We start from the raw sequence: 27,836 nt of genomic DNA on the forward strand, positions 1-27,836 counted from the left end.
ATGTACCTAGTATGTACCCTCAAAAATTAAAAATTAAAAAAAAACTGGACTATTCTTCCAAATATTATTAAAAAGACATTATATAAGAAGTACAGGATGCCATATCAAATGTCATGGGAGATACCAAACTAACAGAGTACAAGATGTCTGCATTCAAGTCTTTGCAGTATGCTGGTTACTAGCACAGGAGATTATATATAATTGTAAGGTGAGGGCGAAATATAGTTGGAAGTGAACATTCATTATACAACAATAAATGCTACCTCAGCTTTTTTGGTCAATAAATTTAAAAATGATATTTTAGGCTGATTGTTGGAAGGAACTTGGAAAACAGGAAAAGGAAGACAGAGAGACTGCAGTAGGGTGTATCTATTCTCATTTCTAAAGACACTTATGGGCAGCTTAAAGGATGTTTGTTGTATGTACGGGTGCAACACACCTGGCAGATTCCTGCCCTTTCGAATAAATGTTTACATTCTGTGTCTTCCTGAATGTGTACCATGCACACACCTTGAAGCATTCCCACAGAAAAGAAATACAACCACCTTAAACTGTGTTGGTTCTTATTTATACTGTACAATAAAATGTATAAGCTTGTAAATATACCTCAATTTATAGTTCTTCTGCATTTATACACAACACACATACACACACACACACACACACATACACACACCCCTTCCAAGCTCTAATGTGATCATGAATATCTCTTTTACCATTATGTAGGATATTTATTCAACATATAATTGGTGAACATCTCCCATGTACCACATACCATGAAAGGTGCTGGGAATTAAGCATGAATAAGACAGTTGTGTCTTGAGGAATTGAAAGGCTCATTTAGCAAAAACAAAACATTATAATACAGAAGCTCTTTTATTTGTTACAAATTTTGATTACAAAATCCTACTCATGTGTCCACGATATCATACAAACAACCATTATGTACGCTGAAGAAATTTAAGTTGCACTTTTATCCCTATTATACATTATATACAACTCTCATTATGGCTTTTAACTAAATTATGAGGTTAACAAAACACCACAGAATAAGCACAAAAAAGCAAGCAATCTACAAACTAGTGAAACATGGTCTCACTTTGCAGACTGCTGAATGATCAAAAATTACTCTAGCCACATGTAACCCAGAAATCTGTTGAGAACAAACAATGGTAGCTCTAGCACATAGCTTCATTTTGTCTATGAACATTCTAAAGCTGACATTTTCTAAGTAGACAGGATTCTATATTGTGTTATGATTGCAACAACAGAAACCTGCTAGGTGAAGTGATAAACAATGGAGAAGAGTATTTCCCTTGCCTTAGATAGGTGAATGAAGGCTATGTTAAGGAGACTGTTAGGTTGAACTTTACAGATGATGAGGAAATACAACAGACAAACCAATATTCAAGGCAAGAAAACATCTGAGGCAAAAACAAGGAGTGACAATTCAATCCATTAAGGCTCAGGGTCTTACGGAGAAAGAGCCAAAGATAAAGTGGAAAAGCTAAACAGGAAGCATATCAAGAAGGCAAAGGCAGGTGGAAGGGTAGACACATTGGGAATTTACGTAGAGGGGAGATAAATTGAAATTTGCATTAGACACATCTTTTAGGTGGGAATAGAAGGAAGCATAGTACCAGCAGCATGCAGTAGCTCAGATGAGAGAAGAAAGAGGGTAGCTTTAAGGTAGACTAAGTGAGGATGAAGGTAAAGAGAAGGATATGAAAGATGTTGCAGACATAAAACTTTCCAGACTTAAGAACTAATTAAATGTTGAATTGCAAAGAAGTGCTAAAGCACATATTAAAATTAAGTATCTTGACAAATTTTGAACGTTAAAATAACTATAACAAAACTTCTACACAGATAACATAGAATTTTTTTAATAAAAACTAACTACCTTTTCCAAGACAGAAAAAGAACAAATGAGAAGAGTGACACTGTTGCAAATTTTTACAAATCTTTTTAGTATCTAGAGGAACAACTAGATCCCCATATTTGTTTCTGCATTTGACCTGTTGTGATATGTTGTCTCAGTTGAGCTATATGAAGAGAATCCTCCAGCAGTCGTGTAGTTGGAAAATGAAAGACAACATAAACTCCCTAAAAGGGGTCTTGGGGACCCCAAAAGATCTCCCACAATACTTTGAGAACTACTGATACAACATAAACTCCCTAAAAGGGGTCTTGGGGACCCCAAAAGATCTCCCACAATACTTTGAGAACTACTGATACGTATGGTAAAGAACATTGTCACTTGGGTCAGTCATCAATTAGTCTTCTCCAAAAATAGTTAAATATTCCAAAGAAATTCCATAAATTCTACTTAAATTCTCAGGAGGAAGAGGAAGAAGAGGAGGAGGAGGGAAGGGAGAAGAAAGAGGAGGAAAAGGGGTAGCAGGAGGAGGAAAAGCATCAGGGAATTGAACAATTATATGACTTGGGTGTCTTGCTACTGTCATATTTAAAGATCAAAATTCTACATTTATAAAAATTAGAAGTCATTGTGGAATTATAGCAGTATAAAAGACCTCTGAGATTGTACCTTGAAAATTAACAGAATAAACTATCAATAATCAAAGAGGCTGAAGAATTATCCAAAAAAATGGCAAAAATACACTTATAAAAAGGCTCAGAGTTTAGAAGGGGAGACCCAGCTTCAATGTAAGTAGACCTTTCTTTTCATATATTTACATACAAATATCCCTAAGTAATACACACAGACACACAGACACAATCTGAGGAACATATATATAGTCCTATCTTTACTTGTATTCATACTTGTAAAATACTTAAATTTCAAGAAACGACTGATAGTATAATCAAACTACACAACTGTTATAGATTAATAACATTTCCTATCTTCTCAATATTTTTCAATAACTTTAAATATAATGAAAATTATTTAATTCAGAATTCAGATCACTGAACCTACTAAGAAAACAGTATCAAATACACGATTTAAAATTTATAAAGCAAACCATGCGATCAATTCTCAAATATTTAATCTATACTACCCACGTTTAAAGGAAATCATAAGAACTTGGCCCAGTGTGGTGGTTCACGCCTGTAATCCCAGCACTTTGGGAGGCCAAGGCAGGCGGATCATGAGGTCAGGAGATCGAGACCATCCTGGCTAACATGGTGAAACCCCGTCTCTACTAAAAATACAAAAAAAAAAAAAAAAATTAGCTGGGCGTGGTGGCGGGTGCCTGTAATCCCAGCTACTTGGGAAGTGGAGCTTGCAGTGAGCCGAGATCACACCACTGGACTCCAGCCTGGGTGACAGAGCAAGACTCCATCTCAAAAAAAAAAAAAAAAAGGAAATCATAAGAACTTATTTAAATATCAACTATTCAATAAGTCGAAATAAGTCATTTTTGTTAACATTTTAACAAATAAGACAATTTACATTATTTCAACTTAACTTTCCTAATAGTATCATAACCTTTTACTTGCAATCTTCAATGAAAATTTTAAGAGTTCTGTGCATAGAGATTACTGTATCCTTTAACATAGAAGAAAATGTATCTTGTTTATGAATATATATAAGATCAGAACAAAAAACTGATTTAACAAGCAATAAGTATTCTTTAAAACAGAAAGCCCATAGCACAATTCGAATTACTGAAGATTAACATACTTTAGAAATAAAAAGAAAATTAAAAAATATAACTAATATGCTTATGATAAAATGAATCCATATTTAATTTTAACAGCTTAAGGACAACTTCTGTGAATTTTCAGCATAATACTGCTCCTCCAAAGAATTTTTTAAAATGAGGTAAAAAGAAGCTAAATGAGAGTCAATCAGCTATAGGCATGCCAGAAATCAAGAATGTTAACTCATGTAAGGTTATGATAAAGAAAAGCTTCCAATAAATTGATAAAAGAAGAATTACTGATATTTGGCTCAGTAGATACAACAGCTACTACAATGTATTTCTTCCTCAACTGCCCTCTGATTTATCTTTGCATTATAAACACTTTCGACCATGATAGCAGAAGGAAGCAATTACAGTTTTGTTCAGTTTTTTCATTCAATGATCCATTTATTCATTCTTTTAACTGCTATTTATTTAGTGCCAACTATGTGCCAAGCACTGTATTAGCCACATGTACTTTACCAAATGCCGATACAAATGAGTGGTACATAAAGAATTTGTCAAAATCCTTAGTGATGTAAAGCAAGAGGATGATGAGAAGTGAATAAACGTATCAGCTACACGTCACTGAAAATGCTATTCGTACATTTTAAAACTATTCCTACAAATTATTGCTTTGAGATATCCAACAGACTAAGTTTGTGTAATAGACTTCACTTTGTGTCTACCAAGGAGAAGCTATGTCCATGGGATGCATTAGAAAATGTCATTTACTATGAGCTGCAGCCCTCCATTTACAACAGAATGCAATTAATTCTGGCCTGAAAAAAATCTTCTTCTAGAGCTTTTATTCCAATTTTGAGTGGACAGACATTTTGAAAAGGAGTTATTGGACTTCTAGATTGAAGAAGTCTACAGAATATGGAAAGAATGAGATGGTATAATATGCAGTAAAGTCTCACATACAATTCCACACTGAGGAAGGCAAACCTGCAACCAAAAAGGAGTTTCACAAATAACTTCACATTTCTCAGTAGTAAAGGGGTTAAACATTAAAAGAAAGCATCCTTCTTAATGTTGGTACAAAATAAAACATTTTAAAAAATATTTTTGCCATCATATTAGATGGTTCACAATTTTAATGAGTTTTCAATTTTAGAGGAATACCATCAGTTTTATACACTTTTAGTTCATTATATTATAATCAAAAAACATCCCCCACCACGTTCCTTAACATAATTAGTTCATAAGCCTCACAAGAAAAAGTCATATTACGCATTCCCTGTAAGATTAATACTTTCATTTAAAAAAACACAAAATGTTTATAAAACAGACTGTAGAACTTGTATATGACACTAAATTCTAAACATAAATGTTGAAAATTATTGGTTTACCCTCCAGTGAGATTAATCAGAGTTCAGAGAGAAGGTGTCGCTTGATACAAAGTCATGCAAGAGTGACCATGATGTGGAGAATGGCAATTCAAAAAAGAGTAAATATGACTGCTTACCTTAAAGTGAAGGCTTGATCACAAATAAACAGAAATGAAAATGATATAACAGGTGACTGAGCTGCACTAGTAAGTATTTACATTTAAAAGACTTTCCAAACTTCATATAAAAAGCACTACTGCTAAACTATAGACTACACTAGTGTTCAAATTCTCACCAAAATTTCAGTATCTGTAGCCTGTTCTTGGGCCATCTGAATTGCTTTTGCCAGATCTTCTTCACCTTCTGGGATACTAAAATTGTCATCTGGTATCTAGATCACAGAGAAAGAAAAGGATAGGAAGAGTGAGCAGAAATATACTTTATTTCACTGCAGAAATAATTTTGCTTCACAAATCAAAGGATCAAAGAAATACTTTATGTAAAATACCATGTCATTCTGAAGATCCATGAGAAAATGAATAACTGCTTTCTTCTGACTTCCTTGTAAATGTCAATAAATGTCACTTCTAATAAATTCAAGATTAGTTTGTGGGCAACTGCTTTTATCTATAATAGAAAATGTAATCTAATAATTCTGCTGAAAAAATAATTAGGCTATCTAAATATCACCATTCTCGCCCCATCTCAAGTGCTTTCCACCATCACTTTTTCATAACTACTAGCAACTGAAAATCTCTGGTTTATTAAAAAATAAAACTCACTGAGCATTAAAATCTTGAAAGGACGTGATGGATTGCAATTATGATATTAACGACAGTTAAGACTTAACACATGCTTCTTATGTACTGATCACTGGTTTAGGCCCTTTACATTTATTAACTCATTCAGGAACTTCATGTGGTACACATAATCTCCATTTTACCAGTAACAAAAGCCTGTCTCCAATTTTGGTCCCGTCTCTTGCTCACCCAGGCTTGCCAGGCTTATTTCCACACAGTTTCATTCACAGCCTCTGTCATCTACCAGTGATTTTATCCTCCAAGTGTCCGAAGTAATGATAGGTCTCGGGAACAATGAATTAAAGGAAAGCTTTGAGATAGGAAGCACATTAGACAGAAGTACAGTTAAGCTGGAAGGATGCATAAGGCCTGCTCTCCAACTGGGCAGTGGGAATCTAGGAATCCTTGACAAGAGCAGACTGGATGACAGGAAGGAAGTGCCTCCTGAACAGAGATAACAGTTTATGGTAGGAATCTACAAGGCAGGTAATAAGGAGCTGAACCCGAAGGACAGTTAACAGGAAAATCAAAAGAATCACATGTATTATCCAATTTAAATGTTTAAATAGAATTTTCACATCTCATTCTTAATCAGCTGATACTAGCTAAATTCAGTGGAAAAACTAGTATCTCTTAAGAAAAAAGAATGGTTCTTACATGTTTCAGTAAATAAAATGAGCATTTCATGAGAATGACTGCAATAAATTTACAGAATAAACACCTAAAATTAACATGTTACCTCTTCATATTCATAGTCATCTTCAGATGCTTCAGTTATGGTGACCTCTGAATATCTTGTCAAGTTTTAATCTCAAAAAATATAGAATAAAATTATTACACAAAAATTGATTTGACCTTCAAATATAGTATTGGATTCAACTATCTCACCAGGAAGTTGGTAAATATATATAATTCAATGTTTAAAAAATTTGTCTTCCCCATATAGCCTATAAATCTAGATATTTTAAAATAAAATACTTCATTATTTTTCACAACTCAAATCCATGAAAACCTACATTGCTATCTGTCTGTTTGACTGTTTACTATCTATCTAATGATTTCAAACTTGATTCTATGAAGGCTTATGAAAATATACATAATATCATAAGGTAGCATGAATTAGAAAGAGATAAGAAAAAAACAGTAACTTTTGCAAATTCATCTTAAACCACAATGAATTTTCCAGAGCTCCTGAGTTAACTATTCACAGTACATGAATAAAATGCAACTTTATTTGGTTTAAAGTATTGTGAATGAACAAAACAAATGCACACAATATTTAAGTAAAAAACACATATCAATGTTTTTATCAATAAAATTTAAATTTTACATTTCCATGTATCTCCATTTTTTAATTATCTTTATAGGAAAGATAATTTTTAAGTGAATATAAAGTATATAGCAATCATAATTCAAAATTTCATAAATACTGAAGAAATTAAATATCAATGGAAATGATTCTAACATAAAATAATTCTGAGAATTGCTTTAAGACTTTCAAAAACTGTAAGTTACTCTAATTACATATGAAAACTTCAAGACACTATTTTATGTTAAATCACAGCACACACCAGAAATGCTTGTTGTTGTTGTTGTTATTGTTGTTGTTAGGTTTACATTTTTTTCGATTACACTGACTTGGTTATGCCAAGTTTAAAATGTGTGAATTAAACACTTTAAGGCATGGTAATGGTTATGAAAATCAAAGATAAGATTAGCCTATTTTTCATATTGCTGCTGATTATCAAGTGTCTCTAGTACTGTTTACCAAGCATTAGCTGAAAGGGTATATAACAACTTCTGTTGTTTGTAACAAGAATATATCACACTTACACATTATTTAATAGGAGACGGGAACTGTTCTAAGGGTTTTCCATGTATTAACTAATTTCATCCTCATCCTGCCTATGAGGCTGGAACTATAACTCTGTTTTACAAACCAAGAATCAGAGGCATAAGGTTCCACAGCTAGGACCTAAAAGAGCCCAGATGTTTAGGTTTCACCATATTATATTGCCTCTCCATGTTCTGTGTGGGTTTTCTGTGCTACATAAATACATAAAGTGCTTGCCAATTATTTTCCACAGAGATCTAAACCTATAAATGTATTATTGCTACTAAGCTCCATCACAAGTAATCATCCTGTATTTCTTATCCCTATCCCTTGCAGGGACACTTAAGCCCCATTCCATTATGACCAATCCTCAGATACCAGGTATCTGTCAAGAGGTCAGTATTTTATTGTAAAACATGAATAAGTGCCTCTCCTAATAACACAGTGAAAAGTAATTAGGCTCAAAAATAGCTAGTCAAATGATTAAACAAAAAAATAGTTGCATACTTGCAGTCTATCCCATAACCTTAATTCATCCATATTAAATACTACAAGGAGTAAAATATCTCCTTTATTAATTATCTATTACTGTAGAACAGCTTCTAATAGTATTTGCCTCACTCTCTAATTCCTTGCCATCAGCCTCTTTAAAGACCATAAAGCTTCTACCAGCAATCTGTTCGAGGTATTTTATCTTCCACTAACAAAGTATTTCTAACATCTCCCTAATCCCCAGTTCCAAAGCCACTCTGTTACTTCTTATTTAACACCCTACTCCAGATACTGAACCTGAAGGTCATGCTAACTGAAATTTTAGATACAGAAAGACAAATACTGCATAACCTCACTTATATGTGGAATCTAAAAAAGATTCCAACTCTACAGAAACAGACATTAGAAGGGGAGTTACCAATGAATAGGGGGTAGGGAGAATGCAGGGATGTTCGTCAACGTTGCACAAACATTCAGTTATAAGATGAAGAATTTACGGAGACCTAATATATAGCACAGTAACTATGGCTAATAATAATGGAGTGTGCACTTGAAATTTGTAAAGAGAGCAGATCTTAAATATTCTCACCACAAGTAATATAAAAATGAAAAGGTAACTATATGAGGTAGATAGGTTAATTAGCTTGGGTGTGGTAATTATTTCACAATGTATATGTAAATCAAAATATGTTGTACAACTTGAATATATGTAATTTTGTCAATTACAACTCAATAATGCTGAAAAACGAACAATAAGCATTTATTATATTGTAGTTTCTCTGGGTCAAGGGCTCAGTAATAGTTTATCTGGTAGAATCTGACTTGGGGTCTCTCACGTCATAGTCAAAATGACAGCAGGACTATGGTCATCTGAAGGCTGAGATGAGGCAGCAGGATCCATTTCCATGGCAGCTCACTGACATTGTACTAGTTTCCCAGAAGACCTCAGGTCTTCCCCATGTGGGTCTCTCCACAGGCTGCTTGAGCATCCTCAAGATATGGTGGGCTAACTACCCCCAGAACAAGCAGTCCAAGAAAACAATGTGGATGCCACAATAGCTTTTCTGACCAAACATGAGAAGTCACACATCATTTCTTCAATATCCTACTGATTACAGGAGTCACGCCTATTCAATGTGTGAGGATTACACAAGAGCATGAATATTAGGAGGTGGGGCTCATTGGATGCATATTAGTTCATTCTCATGCTGCTATGAAGAAATACCCAAGACTGGGTAATTTATAAAGAAAAGAGGTTTAATTGACTCATAGTTCTGCATGGCTGGGGATACCTCAGGAAACTTACAATCATGGCGGAAGGCACTTCTTCACAGGGCACCATGAAAGAGAGAATGGGTGCAAGCAGGGGAAATGCCAGACACTTATAAAACCATGAGATCTCATGAGACTCACTCATTATCACAAGAGCAGCATGGGGGATACTGGTCCTATGATCCAATTACCTCTATGAGGTCCTGCCCTCAACACACAGGGATTATTACAATTCAAGGTGAGATTTGGGTGCAGACACAGAGCCAAACCATATCAGGGTGTCATTTCATTTTAGAGACTGGCTTCCTTCCATACTATAAGAGTGTTAAGAGTCAATATATGTAAATCATTTAGATTAGTGCCTTGCTTATAGTAAATGATATACAACTGTTTGTTGTCATTTCTTTTCTCACTCTGGAAAGAGATGAGTATCTACGGAAAAAAAAATTTCTTAAATTTCTCATGCCTCTGTTCCCCCATATGTTAAAATGAATAAATAAAAGACATTTTAAATTTCCCTCCAGTTACAGATTTTTATCTTTCCGACAGTTTTATATAATGAGATAAAATTTCCAAAGGTTCAGCTAGAGGAAGTCAGCCTCTTTTCTATGAAAAAGCATGACCCCTTCTGAGAGACAGCTCCTAGAAAGTAATTTTGTAAGCAGTCATTTGTATGTCTCCAGAAAAGCAATGCCATCCTTCACCATGTTCACATCATAATAATTTCAAAAAGAAGTAAATACTCTAAAAGCTTCTGGATAGACTTTAAAGTTGTAAATAAGCCAACCACTGATAAGATTATATGAAGAAGATGTCGCATGGCAATATAGAGTAGAAAAAAAGTGATTTGTCCTCAAAGCATAGAAAATATCAATCAACACTTATATACTCCTACCCAGCAAATATTCTAGACAATGGCTTTTTATCACCTAAATGTATTACTTTCCCACAATCAAAAAACATTAAGAGAAAACATAACTACCATTTTATAAAGTTTAAAAGTATTTTCACATGGACCAGACTATATTTATTCTCACACAACCCAATGAGGTCAAACAGCACAGACACAGTCATCTCTAAATTAAAAATGAAGAAACTGAATCAGAGATTAAAAGATTTGCCCAAGATCACATAGCTGTGAATGACAAAGATAAATTCCTGAGATACAAATGCCATAAATTTGCTGCTACATAGTACTGTTTCTACAGTGACACAGTAAGAATACACAATTTTTTTACCAATATCCTAGGTAATGAACTCACCTATTTTTTCCAAAAACTCTCAAGTGTTACATTAATAACAAGTAAATCAAATCACATAAATTGCTCAATTTGAAGACCCCCAGAGGAAAGAGAAGTAGAAAAGAGCTACAGGCTACAGACTCAAAACAAAATCTAACCAACGGCAAGAGATTGATGAGATAATATGTCAGTAGTAGACAAAACAATCAAACTAGGAAGATACATACTTTGATTGATTTTTATGTATCCACAATATAATTTATATTTAAAATTTCCCAAAGGCAACTCAGTTTAAATGTCACAATGTTATTAAAGACATAAATGTACTTTGACACTTATGTTTGTACGCATCTGTTTACCTGGCTAGCTAGCTGGCAGTAGGGACAGGTGCACAAACTGATCCTAAAGTGATTCTGCAACAGTTTGCAAATACACACACTATACAAAATGTAACAATTAATGAATGTGGAAATTGGAGGAGAAAAGGAAACACTATTATAGAAATAAGATTAAGATGCAGCATATACCATAGGTCTCATAAGATTGGTTAAAAATAACCCCCAGATTTGACTCTAAGCTTCCCAGTAACCAGGGTAAAAAGGGACATGGAATCAGATACTACTTCTGTATCGACCCAATGAAAACGGATGAGTTTCTCAACAGACATCCAGCAATATCTGGTTCCAAAGCCTGAGAGAAATGACATTCTTGGGTTCTCGTAAAAAGAATAGTGCATTGTAGAGATATCAATCCCCTTGGCCCTTGGAACGGCAAAAAAGGCAGAGTGAAGTAGGATGTGATGGAGTACTGTATGTGAAAAACTTTGGAAAGCATTGTTTTGGGTAACAATCTTGCCAGAGTAGAAAAGGTTAATTCGTCAAGAATGATAAAACTCTGTACACTCTGGTTCTACTTTCAGGGGGCAACTTTCTCATCTGTAATTTAATCTCTTAGGTGATCCTACTCTCCAGGAAACATCCATACAATTAAGCTAATCACAGTTCTCATGCAAAGTTATTTTTTTCACTGAAATAATAAGCTAGCATTCTGGCCTAAAACCAGTTTCTTAATGTCAAGCTGCCTTTGAGCCCTTACAAAACTCCCTTCCCTCTAACTGCCTAGTATTCCTTTGAAGAACACTGGTGAATTTCAGTTCCAAAATTTTTTTCTGCCCTGTCTGTTCCCCTCGTATCTGGTTTTTACCTATCTGCACACTTGGCCTTGACTTGACACTTAATACTGTGCCTTGTTTTCTAGATTGTTCTTGCCTAAGGTAGTGTCCATGGCTCCCCTTTTCTCCCTGCCCTGAAGCCACAGCCCACAGTACCATCCAAGTCCAGGCCAGGTTCTGTATTCCTAGTCATAACCTAGACACAGACTGAGGCTCCCATTCCTCCCAAATCTCCATTTGCTCTGGAAGGAATTTAGCAGCACTTGTGAGTTTCATAGCATGAATTAGTTTCCTGGTATTTGGTCACCATGGGTGAACTATCTCATAGTTTCTGCACTAGCAGAACCTGCACCAGATCCTGATATTGTCGATCTTTTCAGAAAATGGGAAAATTTAACACCCACACTGAAACTGCCAGGGAGCCCTAAGCCCATCACAGTACTACAGAGAACACAACTGCCAGAAACCTCGGTGAGACATTTTGGTTGGTCTAATGGCGCAGAGCTTGAGGTGCCAATTGCTATGAGGGGGAGACAAATAACATTCTGCAAATGGACCAGAGCCAGAAACCAATGAATAATTTTCAGATGCGAGCAGCAAAGTACCTTACACACTGGTCTCTTCCACTGCTCCATTTGTAGGTAGTGTTTACTGCCAGCAGTAGCAGCATCTTTATAAAGAACTGGAGTGAAACATATAGCTAATTATATTTCACATGATTTCCCAAAGCTACTATAGACAGAAATGATTTTGTAATCCTTGCCATCACTGCAGAGCCAACATACACAGAGGCAATCTAAAATCTAGACTGGATCTTCCATGATCAACATTTTACTTATTAAGTTGAAATAAAAGTACTGTAAACAGCAAATATCATAGTCTTGGTCCCTTTCTTAGGAAGGCCAGTTTAAATAAGTTAACTGAATAATACAGACAAAAATGGAAGGTAGTTGGCATGCTTGTGGTCACATTTCCTTTTGCCAATTGCTCCCTGCAGTTTTTTACTACAGTCTTCATGAGGACTCAGAATTCTTATTAATATCCTATACCAGGGAGCCACTACCAAATCAACAGAATTGGCAAGAGTGGAAATGTACTGGCCACCCCTGTCTTACATAGCTATTGCGTATCTTCTACCTTCATAACTGGAAAATAACTTTTGTTCAGCATATAGGACTCATAGTGCTCATGGCAGCTGGTGGTATAAGTCTTTCCAACTTCTAAGCCAGGAGATCCAAAGACATGGACTCTACATGTGATATTTCTATCTGAAAATATAAAGACTAGAGATTAAGATATTTATCTACAGGCTTGCTACTTCAATTACAGTCCTTAGACCAGCAGCAACCGCAGCACCGGGAAGCTTCTTAGCAATGCAGAATCTCAGCCCCCTTGCCAGACTTATTGAATTAGAATCTTTATTTAAAGATCCACAGGTGAGTCATATGCACATTAACGCTTGACTAAAGGACAGAGCAAAACACATATTTTTCTCTCCAAATAGCCTATGACTTTCACACAGGTAAATATCAACACTCTGGATTTAGTAACATAGTTCTTAGTCTGTCTATACGCAGGCTGTATATCCTTTTCATTCGAATATACATGGGGTATGTATGTTCTAATATCTAAGAACCCATGCACAAATTAAGTTCCAGTGATAAGAAATACACTGTTACGGTTCATAACAATTATAATACTACAAACATTTCAGAGAAGTACCATTTTATAACAGAAGAAAAAGTGGTTAACATATATCTAAGAGAATGTTAGTTTTAAAAAAGAAAATCTATGCATCCACCTTTCTAAATGTTTTACTTACTCAACTACAATGTTTAGCTTTAAAAAAAAAAAGTTAAAAACCATACAGTAAATTTAAAAAAAGGAAAGGCCAGGTGCGGTGGCTCACGCCTGTAATGCCAGCACTCTGGGAGGCTGAGGCAGATGGATCACGAAGTCAGGAGATCGAGACCATCCTGGCTAACACAGTGAAACCCCGTCTCTACTGAAAATACAAAAAAAAAAAAATTAGCCAGGTGTGGTGGCAGGCGCCTGTAGTCCCAGCTACGTGGGAGGCTGGGGCAGCAGAATGGCATGAACCCGGGAGGCGGAGCTTGCAGTGCGCCGAGAATGTGCCACTGCACTCCAGCCTGGGCGACAGAGCGAGACTCTGTCTTAAAAAATACAATAAAATAAAATAAGGAAAACTTCAATTTTAATTAAAGTTTTCAGTGAACATTACTATTGCAGTGAAAGACTAGATAGACCTGTTACTTAAGAAGACAGCAGCCTGGTACAGTGGCTCATGCCTGTAATCCTAGCACTTTGGGAGGCCAAGGCAGTAGGATGCCTTGAGCACAGGAGTTTGAGACAAATCTGAATAGCAGAGTGAGACCCTCGTCTCTACCAAAAACAAAAACAAACAAACAAAATTAGCTGGGTATGGTGCCTCACATCTGCAGTCCCCACTACTCAGGAAGCTGAGGTGGGAAGATTGCTCAAGCCCAGGAGTTTGAAGCTGCAGTGAGCTATGATTATGCCACTGCACTCAAGCCTGGGTAGCAGGGCAATACCTCATCTCTAAAAAAAATATTTTTTTTTAAACATAGCATGGTAGAGGTTAAGATATTTATCTACAGGCTTGCTACTTCAATTATAGTCCTCATATCTCAGATAACGGCACCAGTGTAGTCTAGTGTGATCCTCATATTTCAGGGTCTAGAGTCCTTAATTTTGGAGTTTCAGAAAGAGTTGACTTTGGGACTCCATTCAGAGCTGATAAGCTTCACAGAACTGGCTTAAACTTACTGAACTCTCAGAAATTGCTGCTGGGGGTTGGGGAGCCCTTTTCATTGGCCAGTAAACTTAACACCTACCATCTAAAAAGCCAAATCCTTAGTATTAGAATGCCCTGAGAGAGGAAATAATCAAAAGCTAGAGGAGCCAGATGTCCATGTTGAGGGAGGTATGTAACGAAAACAATACCTTCAAGCTCCACTTTCCTAGGGTGCATGTATTCATTTACTATTCCTTGAACAAAGTCTCTTTAGACAAGGAACACCAAAATCAATTAACCCTTACCTTTCTTAGTACAAATTCATTCTGGCCTTCCAGTTGGAACTGGGCAGTCCCAAATGTCTGCAGCCATACATTAATAGGCAGCCCTTCCTCACTACTACAACTGAAAACCTCACCCAAGTTGTGTTGATTTCTAACAAGGGATTCATTCATTCACAAAAGACAATCAACCTTCTTTCTAGGTTCTGGAGATACCTACTTGACCCTTTACGTATCTATCACATAGCTAAAATCTCACCTTATATTTTATAATGCTGCAAGTATTTTTCTAATGATGGGTTCTAGAGAGGATTCATATACTCCATAACTCAATTTCTTAGTGTTCTGACAATAGCTAAGAACAATGTCATGTATGTTTGTATGTCACCTTGTTGAAGTCTAAAACATAAAAGCAATGATATTCTGAGTTTCCTTAGAAGAGAAATAGGTGGCACGGTTATAGCTAGGAGATTACAGGGAAGGGGTGTTGCAGAGGTAAGAACTCCTTTTCCTGAACCCAGTGTGTAAACCATTATAACGGACATGGGACCTTCATTAATGTCCCCCCCAAAGTGGATCCTGGCTATGTTTCTAGTTTGGACATTAGTCTATTCATATTCTTCATATTTGAGTATTTAAAAGCAGAAAAGTGAGAGATTTCCTAAAGAATTCAAGTCATCTTCTTTCAAAGTCTTGCTCGATATTGATAGCTCATTGTCTAATGTACTAGGAGCATCTGTTCAGTGATAAATAAGGGAAATCCAGGCCAAATGCAGTAGATTAGAAGTGATTGAGTATACGTGCGAAGCAGAGGACATCAGATTACTGATTCATCTGCGCATATTATAACTTTTATTTACCCACCACGATAGCTCAATTAAATTACCTGAAAGCAAAGACTTTAAACCAAAAGAAGTCTCACTTTGGCAACTATCATAATTGCCTTAAGAAACAATGTCAAACAACATTACACAGGCAACTCTTAATTAACCATGTGAAGAGTGCCCAGGGATACAGGAATAATTGGTATTCACAAGTAATCCTCAAACTTCATTTCAACTGAGAGTTGAAATGACTAAACCTCTACCCTCAGCATGGAATATAGCAAAATTAACTGGTTAAATGTTTAACTGTGTATCCCCTGACTACCCTTTGGTTAATACAAAATAGTAGTCAGTCAACCAAAGCAAGAAGAAAAGCAAATGGGTTGGATAATTCACACAATGGTTAGTAAAATCCTAAAAAGTTACAGTTGCTTATATGTGTTAAAGTTCAAATAAGTGTGATTATTTGAAGAAGTCTTTGTAAGACAAGTTCGCAAACTGCTACATCTTGGCAGGTGTGACTCATTGATTTCCCTGCAAATTAAGTAAACCTGATTTTCACTGCTGAAAGTTGTATTATGTTAGACTCCTACAATTTATTTCACAAAGATGTTTGCAAAAAGTTACCTCATTGTGTCAATCTCATGTTAACAATTAAACTGTGTTCACGGAAATAATTTTAATGCAAACAAAACTACAAGTTGCCTGGTTACCATTCAGTAGCAAGGGCACTGGATATAGATAAGCTTAGGAAGAATTATGAAAATCGTTGTTAAAGAGGACTATAACTGGAAAAGACTGCCTGTTACATCTATGAAAACAGTACAAAACCTCATTTATGACACTAAAGCACCCATATATTTCTTTCAAATTCATTTCAAGCTATTCGAATTTCTATTCCTGTAAAAGTCGTTTTTGCACCCAATAAAATACTACATATTTTCTTTAATCTTTCAGCTAAATTCTTCAAAGCTCTCTGTAGTGTGGATGTGTACTGAGCCTGAGTCAGGACAGGTTAATCGGCTTGTCAAAGCTCACAAAATGAATCATTGCTGGATTTCTGAAATCTTGAATTAAACCTGGGGAGGATTACAGTTGGACAAAAAAATAAGATTTGGCAGATTTTGGAGTTTCCTTGGTATCTTTAAGAACTGAACAGATAATCATCTCTTTCTTACCTCCCTGAATAAAGGAGTTAGATGTCTTTTTCTCATGAACCCTCCCCGTCTCCCTAGTAGGGATTAATCTATATAACTAGAGGAAGGGAGTTCTAAAGCCTTACACAAGAAATAGTGGACCTAATTTTCCACACATTGTTATTCAATTTTTCTGGTACTTCCGATAAAAATCGCTAATCACCATCTGCTTTATTCCTAATATCTCTGAGCTGTGTAGCTCACCAGATCATTATTTATTTACTCAAGAAAAAAAAACCAACTATACTATTAGTATTTATTATTAAGCAGTCAAACTTGGAACTACCCAGGAAGATAATGCTATCAAAACTAAGCATTTAAGCATTAACTGGACCAAAGAACAGGATCGTGGGTTGGGTATTCTGAGCTTCAGCTCCTTAAAGTCCAATGGCAGAGGTCTTTCCCTAGTCTCCTAACGTTCCTCCGTTGAATTTATTGGGACGGCTTTCTGAAAGATTAAGGGCTTATTTAGGAAACCCATTATTTGAAAACAGGGTTGAAGCAATTTGTTGTGCTGCCTTAACATAAAAAGCAACCCTCCATCCAAAACGTACTGAGTGGTTACTACGTATGAGGCCTTGGACGGTCTCCCAACTCTTCTAACAGGTACAGGACACCCTGCGCTACTAAGGGCGAGAAATTCAGTGAGTGGCTCTCAGGAAGACTGTGGTGGCAAAAACAGCGCCTTGAAGTCCAACAGAGGCTCCTCCGGAGTGGCCCCAACGCTCAAAAGGCGCCCCCAGTGGGAGGCACTCGCCTTCGTCCCACCACCCATTACCCGCCAGCGCAGCGGGCCGCGCCTCCACGGGAAGGATACGCTCCAGGTAGTAGGCGCCCTCAGCCGCCACCGCGTCCGCCGTGTCCCTCGCGTCCCTGGCTGCCGTCAAACCCATGCCCAACGCCTCTTCCAGGACCCTCCCAGCGGAGCTGGGCATCCCTCGCTGAGCAGCCATCTCTGGCGCTCCGGGCCCCCACCCCCAGCAGGCCCACAACCGTCCCTAAGGGCAACAGCGAAGACGCTGCCCAGCGGCCCCCGGGAGCTCTCGCGAGATCCCGGCATCTCTCACCCCGCCCCACGGACCAGCCCCGGGCCCGTAAGGGTTGCCGGGAGTCCAAGGAGCTGTCGCCCTCCCGCGCCTCCCAGTTACCGTGGCAACGTTGTTGCCTAGTTAACGCGAGAGCTCGGGCGCAGCTCTCGGAGCGGACAGATACAGTAAACAATTGGCTTGTGTTGCACCTTCCTACCCAAGCAGCTTGGTTTTCTTTCGCTTTGACCCTATAATTTCTTTCCCACTTCGTTGTCATCTCTGAATTACCTTTCTCTTGATTCTTGCCCATTAGCATCCTCTAATTTCACATATTTCTAGATCCCCAAGTGTTACCAGGGAAAACTACTAGAAAAGGTGAGTTCTCAACACCTGGAATTGTTTAAAAAATGAAAAAATAAAGTTCTAGAAATCATAATAGAAAGACTGACCCAGAGGAGCTACCAGACGCTCCTCAGATGCTTAGCAATAAAGAACTATGGTGTTCAGCTTTGTCAGTTCCTTTCTTGTGATCTTTAATGCATTTAGCTGGACATCTGTTTTGAGTTTGGTTCCATATACTAAGACTTGGAGTAGTATTTGTGGCATTGATTCTCGCCAAGGTAAAAGCAGTTGCATAAAAGTTATAAGCTACAAATTTGGTCCTGTTAAATGTATATAGTTGACACTTGCCCGATCATGTATAGTCTTACTGCTATGAGAGGATCTTCCTCAGGTTATATTTCGTATGTATCAGAAGCAAATTCAAGGCCCTTTTCCTTGCAAATATTTTTTTTTCGTTAACTTTTATTTTAGGTTCAGGGGTACATGTGCAGGTAAGCTCATGTCTCAGGGGTTTGGTGTATAACTTATTTCGTCACCCAGGTACTAAGTGTAGTACCCAATAGTTATTTTTTCTGATCTTCTCCCTCCTCCCACTCTCCTCCTCAAGTAGGCCCCAGTGTCTGTTGTTCCCTCTTTGTGTCCATTTATTCTCATTATTTAGCTCCCACTTATAACTAGGAACATGCAGTATTTGGTTTTCTGTTCCTGCATTAGTTTGCTAAGGATAATGGCCTCCAGCTGCATTCATGTCCCTGAGAGGACATGATCTCATTCTTTTATGACTGCATAGTATTCCATGGTATATGTGTACCACATTTTCTTTATCCAGTCCGTTGATGGGCATTTAGGTTGAATCCATGTCTTTGTTGTCATGAATATCAATGAACATGCATGTACATGTGTTTTTATGGTAGAACAATTTCTATTTGGGTATATACCCAGTGATGGGATTGCTAGGGAAAATGGTATTATTTTTCATTCTACATTTCTTGATGAAAACTGGAAGCCAGTGATCCTATAAACGCTCCCATTTATTACCAAAAGGTAACAGTAACTTCCTAAGGAGGTGTTTGAGAGTACGTGTGTCAGAGCCAGAGAGACAGCTTTCAGAGCCTGCTTCCATCACTTACTAGCTATGACACATTGGTTAAACTACTACTTAATGCCTCTAGGCCCTAGTTTCATCATTTGTAGAACAAAGACAACAATATTACCTACCTCAAAGTGCTGTTGCAAGGGTAAAGCAACAAAAAGCATTAAGAACTTACCAGGAACATAGAAGACACTAAGAAATGTTAGCTGTTATTTCTATTAAATGTGTTTGATATTGTTTTATTTTTTAGAATAATCAAGGGTCACAGTTAGATATAATAGTCGGATAATTCATTCCTGGTACCTATTCTTGTAATACCCTACTCTTGGACTTCTCACATCAGACATTTCCTGAGTACTCATTAAATGCAAGGAACAATTACAGGAGGCTGAAAATACAGGAGAAGAATGCTGACATTGGAGAATCCACTGCTTTTATAGAAAGCTTGCTCTTTGTTTCAGAAGAAGGCATTACCTTATCTCTCAAGGTTGTTTCCTGTAAATCCAGTCTTAACAATGACCTGGGTAAGGAGTGGTAAAGGCCTTACATTTTTGGCATATCCAGCAAGACATGTAGGAACATAAAAGATGTGAAGGATGGTCTCTCAGAACGATTACTGTTTACTTTGATTTGTTTTTGTTTGTTACAATGGCTCATCTATTTCTGACTTTTTAGATGTAGTGTGTCATCTTCTACAGATGTTTGTCTCCTGCCTCTTCTGTATGACCTTAAGTTCTCTGAGCCTTAGTTTACTGTTCTGTAAACCAGATTTTAATACCTACCTTACTAAAATATGAAGACTAAACGAAATATGTAAAAAGCACTTATAACCATGTCTGGTATATCAAATGTTTTCAGTAAATAATCGTTAATAAAATGTGCTTAAAATATTGAATGAATATGCAAGCTTAAATTGGATATTACATTTGTAAGAAACTTAAACATATAGAAACAATTTAAGATAAAACTTAAATATTTTTAGAAATATGCAGCACTCAGCCAGGCACGGTGGCTTACACCTGTAATCCCAGCACTTTAGGAGGCCAAGGCAGATGGATCACAAGGTCAGGAGATCGAGACCATCCTTGATAACATAGTGAAACCCCATCTCTACTAAAAATACAAAAAAAATTAGCCGGGTGTAGTGGCACGCACCTGTAGTCCCAGCTACTCAGGAGGCTGAGGCAGGAGAATCACTTGAACCCAAGAGGCAGAGGTTGCAGTGAGCTGAGATCACGCCACTGCACTCCAGCCTGCACAACAGAGCAAGACTCCATCTCAAAAAAAAAGAAAGAAATATGCAGCACTCAAAAAAGTGAAAGAGTTTAATAGAGTCATATAAAATGAATAAATTATGACCAATATCCACTGCTTAATGTAGAGGAGAAATGGGAAAAAATTCTTCTCCAAAGAGTTCAAAAACAGAAGACTTATGACTGATGTAAGTATCATTAACTACACTCCTCAAAAAAATAAAAACCTGTAAGTCTAATTCTGTGAAGTTTTCAAGTAGCCAAAGTTTTAATTCAGAGTTACTAATTTGATTATGTCCATTTCATGGATTTCAAAATTGGAAGTCACCCAAGATATGTGTGGTTCAACTACAATTTGAAACAAATTTCACAGGGACCTAACCAGAAGTGGTTTTAAAAATTCCAATTAAAGCTACGTTAACATTTTCTTTTGTAAACCTTTTGGTCTGTACGATGGTCGGAAAAGCAATGAAATAAAAGCAAAAAATAATTTTAACAAATATAAACAGAACCAATAATTGCCTTCAAATAAAAATTTGATGCAACCTTTTAGGAGGACTGCTAATATCTTTAAACTAGTATGTGTTTTCAAGGAACAAATTTGAAAAGAAATGTGTTACATTTGAATTTTTATTCTGTTAATAACTAGTTTAATTAAAAAGAAGTGTGAAAGCTTTACTGAGAAAAAACAAAAACTTCAGACCACAGTAATTGTTTGGTTTATAATGCCTTTGCATCCTATAATATTTCCTTTAAATGTACTGCACAAAATTCCTTGGAGTGGAAAAAAAAGTGCCTTAATATTGTGATGAATGAACAGCAAACTATCTACTTTCCCTTTGAATGTGTTACTGAAAAAGGTAAATAAAGAAAACCAATGGAGACAGTAAAAATAAAGCAACAACCACAAAAGACAACAAATTTTATCTCCTCTCAGCCTAAATGCTCCATTTATGTAAAAGTGAAATTATTTTAAAAAGCAAAACCAGAAAGGAAGCTGACAATGGATGTACTCTTTGTATTTGTAGTTTTAAAGCAGAAAATAATTACATGCAATAATATAGTAAAGTACTATTCAATTTTCAGAAGTTACGAGCATTCATTTGCTATAGATAGAGCCCAAGCCATTTACTGATGCATCTCTTTATAAAAGTAACTATCTTATTTTCTTTCAAAACTTCACAGTAAGTGGTGGCCAATTTTAGATTTCTGAATTCATAGAAGTAGTACTAATTGGCAATGGTGGAAAATTATCATTTCTAACACACAGCATATATATTTCACTTTTTCACCAACAGCCACCGAAAATTCATTTCTCTAGTGTTCTGAGCCCATGTAGTTCAAACAGAGTCAATCCTCTCTCTCTGGCAAGGAGCATATGTTCCAGGTTTAACCCAAAAGAATATCTCATTATTCTTGGCTACTGTGATCAGTTCTGAAGTTGGTATGTGTCTTAAAAGAAGCCAAATTAGATTTGGTAAGAATTTGTTGGAAATTTTGGGAGATTCTTACTCTGCCCCTTGGGACTTATTTCTGGAGTTGCTCCAGCATGATTGCAAGTATGAAGAAATTATCTATCTAAGAATTGAGTCAGCATAGAAGACGTGAGTGAAGAAAGAGAAAACTTGAGCCCAGATGCAATGACTTGAACCTGTAGTATACACACATATATTTCTTTGCTCTGTAAGCTAGAAGCAACAACACCCCCATTACAATGAGCACTTCAGATTTAAGATTTTAACACCATTTTCTAATTAAAAGGATAGAGGGCTCCTTGGAGAGATGGCTGGTTTTAGGGCTTGACTGGGAATAAACAAGATGAGCCTAGAGGATCTTACAGTTCCAGAAAGTAAAAAAGATCCCGCCTCTAAAAAAAAAAAAAATCTCAAAGTGATGGACATAGGTCAAAGGGACACGGCAGCCAATTGTCCTAGGTGAAGCTAGGACAATTTGAGCAACCAAATTAATAAAGTAGTACTGAAGTATAACTCAAAGTATAAAATAAATATCTGTGAGTCCATACTGATACAAATAAATGATTAAATGATAAATGAATGGAGAAGAAAGGGCAAATCTCCTGCGATGAATAATTTCAAGTAATTTGTGTAGATACTCTACATTCCAGGAGATGGAGCATAGCTGCACGTTCCTTAAGTATAGACTACATATAGTGAGCTTCTTGTATAGTAAAATCCCAACTTGACAGTGAAGAAAGCTGATAAACACCACCTCACCCAGGTGATCAAGATTAATTTCAACGGTTATAAGTCATGTTGACAATATGTACCCTTGGTATGATGTAATGAGAATGGCACTTCATCTCTGTGATCTTACTCCCCAAAACCCATAACCACAAATCAATCAAGAGATAACATCAGATAAATATCAACTGAGGGAAATTCTACAACATACCTTACCAGTACTTCTCAAAACTATCAACATCATTCTATTAGTCCTTTTCACACTGCTGATAAAGACATATGCAAGACTGAGCAATTTACAAAAGAAACAGGTTTAACTGGACTCACAGTTTCATGTGGCTGGGGAGGCCTCATAATCATGGCAGAAAGCAAGAAGGAGCAAGTAATTTCTTACATTGATGGTGGCAAGCAAAGAGAGCTAGTACAGGGAACTCCCATTTTTAAAACCATCAGATCTCATGGGACTGATTCACTGTCACAACAGTATGGGAGAAACCACCCCCATGATTCAATTATCTCCCACCAGGTTCCTCCCGCAACATGTGGGAATTATGGAAGTATAATGCAAGATGAGATTTGGGTGGGGACACAGCCAAACAATATAATTCCACCCCTGGCCTCTCCCAAATCTCATGTCCTCACATTTTAAAACTAATCATGCCTTCCCAACAGTCCCCTAAAGTCTTAACTCATTTCAGCAATAACCTGAAAGTCCACAGTCCAAAGTATCATCTGACACAAGGCAAGTCCCTTCTACCTATGAGCCTGTAAAATCAAAAGCAAGTTAGTTAATTCCTAGATACAGTGGGGTTACAGGGATTGGGTAAATACAGCCATTCCAAATGGGAGACATTGGCCAAAACAAAGGAGCTACAGGCTCCATGCAAATCCAAACTCCAGCAGGGCAGTCAAATCTTAAAGCTCCAAAATGATCTCCTTTTACTCCATGTCTCAAATCCAGGTCAAGCTGATGCAAGAGGTGGGTTCCCATGGTCTTGGGCAGCTCTACCCCTGTGGCTTTTCAGGATACAGTCTCCCTCCTGGCTGCTTTCATGGGCTGGTGTTGAGTGTCTGCAGTTTTTCCAGGTGCACAGTGCAAGCTATCAGTGGATCTACCTTTCTGGGGTATGATGGACAGTGGCCCTCTTCTTAACAGCTCCACTAGGCAGTGCCCCAGTAGGGACTCTGTGTGGGGGCCCTGACCCCACATTTCCCTTCTGCATTGCCCTAGCAGAGGTTCTCCATGAGAGCCCCACCCCTGCAGCAAACTTCTGCCTGGACATCCAGGTGTTTCCATACGTCCTCTGAGACTTAGGTGGAGGTTCCTGAACCCCAGTTCTTGACTTCTGTGCACAGGCAGGCTCAACACCATACAGAAGCTGGCAAGGCTTCAGGCTTGCACCCTGTGAAGCCATGACCCAAGCTCTACTTTGGCCCCTTTCAGCCATGGCTAGAGTGGCTGGGAAACAGGGCACCAAGTCCCTAGACTGCACACAGCATGGGGACCCTGGGACCGGCCCTCAAAACCACTTTTTCCTCCTACACTTCCAGGCCTGTGATGGGAAGGGCTGCCGTGAAGACCTCTAACATGCCCTGGAGGCATTTTTCCTATTGTCTTGGGGATTAGCATTCGGTTACTTGTTACTTATGCAAATTTCTGCAACTGGCTTGAATTTCTCCTCAGAAAATGGGATTTTTCTTTTCTATCACATCGTCAGGCTGCAAATTTTCCGAACATTTATGCTCTGCTTCCCTTATAAAACTGAATGCCTTTAACAGCACCCAAGTCACCTCTTGAATGCTTTGCTGCTTAGAAATTTCTTCTGCCAGATACCCTAAATTATCTCTCTCAAGTTCAAAGTTCCACAAATCTCTAGGGCAGGAGCAAAATGCCACTAATCTCTTTATTAAAACATAAGAAGAGCCACCTTTGCTCCAGTTCCCAACAAGGTCCTCATCTCCATCTGAGATTACCTCAGCCTGAATTTCATTGTCCATATTGCTATCAGCATTTTGGGCAAAGCCATTCAACAAGTCTCTAGGGAGTTCCAAACTTTCCCACATTTTCCTGTCTTCTGAGCCCTCCAAGCTGTTCCAACCTCTGCCTGTTACCCAGTTCCAAAGTTGCTTTCACATTTTTGGCTATTTTTTCAGCAACACTCCACTCCTGGAACCAATTTACTGTATTAGTCTGTTTTCTTGCTGCTAATAAAAACATACTGAGACTGGGCAATTTACAAAATAAAGAGGTTTAATTGGACTCACAGTTCCACGTGGCTGAGGAGGCCTCAGAATCATGGTGGAAGGCAAAGAGGAGCAAGTCACATCTTACATCAATGTCAGCAGGCAAAGAGAGCTTGTGCAGGGAACTCCTGTTTTGAAAACCATCAGATCTTGTGTGACTTATTCACTACCACAAGAACAGTATGTGGGAAACCACCCCCATGATTTAATTTTCTCTCACAGAATTCTTCCCACAACATGTGGGAACTATGGGAGTACAATTCAAGATGATATTTGGGTGGGGACACAGCCAAACCATATCAATCATCAAACAAGAAAAGTGGGAAACTTTCACAACCAAGAGATCCCTAAAGAGGTATGCTGACTGAATGTAATGTGGGATCCTAGGGCAAAAAGAATATTATGTAAAAACTAAGGATATCTGAATAAAGTATGGACTTTATTTAGTTAATACTAATGTGTCAATAATGGTTCATTAGATGTAACAAATGTACCATATTGATGTAAGATGTTCAAAGTAGGGAAAACTGAATATGAGTATATGGGAACTTTATCTTTGCAACTTCTTGGTAAATCTAAAACTATTCTGAAATAAAAAATTAATTTTTAAAGAGTTGCTTGAACCTTTATTCTAGCATTTCCTTAAGCCTCACCATTGACCTTTCTTTTAAAACAATAAATTCCTTTTGCTTAAGTCAGTTTCTGTTGGGCTTTCTGTCACTTGCAATTCAATAAGACCTCCTGGTAACTTGACTCTGTATGGAATCACCATTACTTCCATACTATTTCAAGATTTATTTTGCTGCTAAGGGTTTTTTCCTAAAACTATCTGATATACAATAACATTGTATTGTGTACTTTAAAATGTGTTGAGAAGGTAGACCTCATATTCAGTGTTCTTACCACACACAAAAAGGGCTAATATGATGTGCCTTTGTGAATTTAGACCTGAAAGTGCTATTCTCAAGACACAGATGAAAAAATATGGTTTGTTTTCATATATAGGATAAAACTGAATGGGCTACCTTTGAAGTCCAGGGCACCCTCCTCTATCTTGTTCACTTCCTCATCAGGCACTATCTACAGACTGAGAAGAGACGGACTTTAAAAGAGTGGTAAAGAAAGCAACAAAGACAATGACTGGAAAGACAGAAGAATCGTGCAGAGAAAGAGGTAGATAGAAATGGAAGTCCGTTGTTCCCCTCTATGTGTCTATGTGTTTTCATCATTTTGCTCCCACTCATACATGAGAACACACCACATTTGGTTTCTGTTCCTGTGTTAGTTTGCTAAGGATAAAGTCCTCCAGCTCTATCCATGTCCCTACAAAGGACATGATCTCATTCTTTTTAATGGGCGTAAAGTATTCCATGGTGTATATGTACCACAACACCCCTGAACTTAACTTAAAAGTTAAAAATAAAAAATAAAAAAGGAAAAGCTGAGTTAAGTTATACTATCTTTGTAACTCTTCTGTAAATCTAAAATTCTATCAAAATAAAAAGGTTTAAATGTATTTTAAAAAGAAATGGAAGTCTGACTTGGGAAAGCATTATGACAATTCTAGCAGTGAACATTTAACACACATCTAATGCCCACTTTGAGCAGTGGAGACTTGCTTATGAAAATTCTACTGTTCGATATGCAGTGGGGTATACAGCAATTTCCAAGACAGTCTTGCTGGAGAGAGCCTTCTTCCAGCCATTGCAAGTTCTCCTGATCCTCAATTGTCACATCCTATACCTGAAACAGAGTAGATTTTTCTAAAGTATTGTGTAATCCCTGATTGACTTTAACATGTCTTAGCATGTCTACAATTATGCATATTACCAGAAAGAAGAAAGAGAGAAAGAGAGAGGAAGGAAGGAAGGAAGGAAGGAAGGAAGGAAGGAAGGAAGGAAGGAGGAAGGAAGGAAGGAAGGAAGGAAGGAAGGAAGGAAGGAAGGAAGGAAGGAAGGAAGGAAGGAAAGAAAGAAAGAAGAAGAAAAATTTTTTTCTAAGCACATAATGCAATGCTCAATTCTTTTTGGATAATGGGAAGCAGAGTTTGAATTGTTCCCTTTATAAAAGATAACTCATTTTACCTCCATTTCCTTCCTGGAGGTAGGAAAGCAAGTTTGGTAGTGAATAGGCCAGTTAGTACATTGTATCCAGGCTGGTCAGATCCTGGGACTGTTGAGACAGATTCTTGTGCACAGAACCACACAAATCAGAGATTCAGAAAACATGAGAGTAATGAAAGCTAAAACCCACATGTGAAATACATAAGGGTTAGTCAGATTTTAATTAAAAATGTATTTTTCTTTTTAGAGACAGGGTCTCTCTCTGTCACCCAGGATGGAATGCAGTGGCATGATCATAACTCACTGTAGCCTCGAATTTATGAGCCCAAGCAAGCCTCCCACCTCAACCTCCTGGGTAGCTAGAATAGCTGAGACTACAGGTGCATGCCACAATGCCAAGCTTTTTTTTTTTCTTTTTTTTCTTTTTTTTTTTTTTGAGACAGGATCTCACTACATTATCCAGGCTGGTCTTGAACTCCTGGCCTCAAGTAATCCTCACACCTTGGCCCTCTAAATTGCTGGGATTATAAGCGTGGGCTACCATGCCAGGCCCCGAAAATATATATTTTTTTATGATAAGCCACTTCTTCAGTTCAATATGTGTACTTGCTTTAAACCCTACTTTGAATCTAAATTACTTCCTTGATGTTAATTGAGTTAAGGTCTAGAGGTACCCTCCTACCTGACACAGACACACCCTGATTTTCAGGACGTACATATTTCATAAATCCTTATCGATAACTT

The 27,836-nt window shown here is 37.4% G+C and overlaps 1 protein-coding gene and 1 long non-coding RNA gene across 7 annotated transcripts in view; one reads left to right on the plus strand and one right to left on the minus strand.

Annotated features, from left to right (window-relative positions):
* Positions 1-17,914, minus strand: part of SPAG16 (sperm associated antigen 16) — a 1,164,736-nt gene extending 1,146,822 nt beyond the window's left edge. For 3 of the 6 annotated variants that reach the window (XM_032754635.2, XM_058438729.1, XM_058438723.1), the window contains exons 1-3: positions 17,686-17,914; positions 6,521-6,567; positions 5,277-5,372 (exon numbers count right to left, since the gene is read on the minus strand). In XM_032754635.2, the coding sequence (XP_032610526.1) occupies positions 5,277-5,372; positions 6,521-6,567; positions 17,686-17,821 (279 nt within the window). In that variant the 5' untranslated portion in view covers positions 17,822-17,914. The other 3 variants (XM_058438747.1, XM_058438724.1, XM_058438740.1) reach the window with 2 other exon arrangements.
* Positions 17,915-18,094: 180 nt separating this feature from the next.
* Positions 18,095-26,487, plus strand: LOC116809468 (uncharacterized). The gene is made up of 3 exons (XR_004369857.1): positions 18,095-18,271; positions 23,747-23,910; positions 24,337-26,487. It is a non-coding gene; the product is annotated as an uncharacterized LOC116809468 (long non-coding RNA).
* The last annotated feature ends 1,349 nt before the right edge of the window (positions 26,488-27,836 follow it).

Source organism: Hylobates moloch, unplaced genomic scaffold (assembly GCF_009828535.3).
Source record: "Hylobates moloch isolate HMO894 unplaced genomic scaffold, HMol_V3 SCAFFOLD_1, whole genome shotgun sequence".
NCBI classification, from domain to species: domain Eukaryota; kingdom Metazoa; phylum Chordata; class Mammalia; order Primates; family Hylobatidae; genus Hylobates; species Hylobates moloch.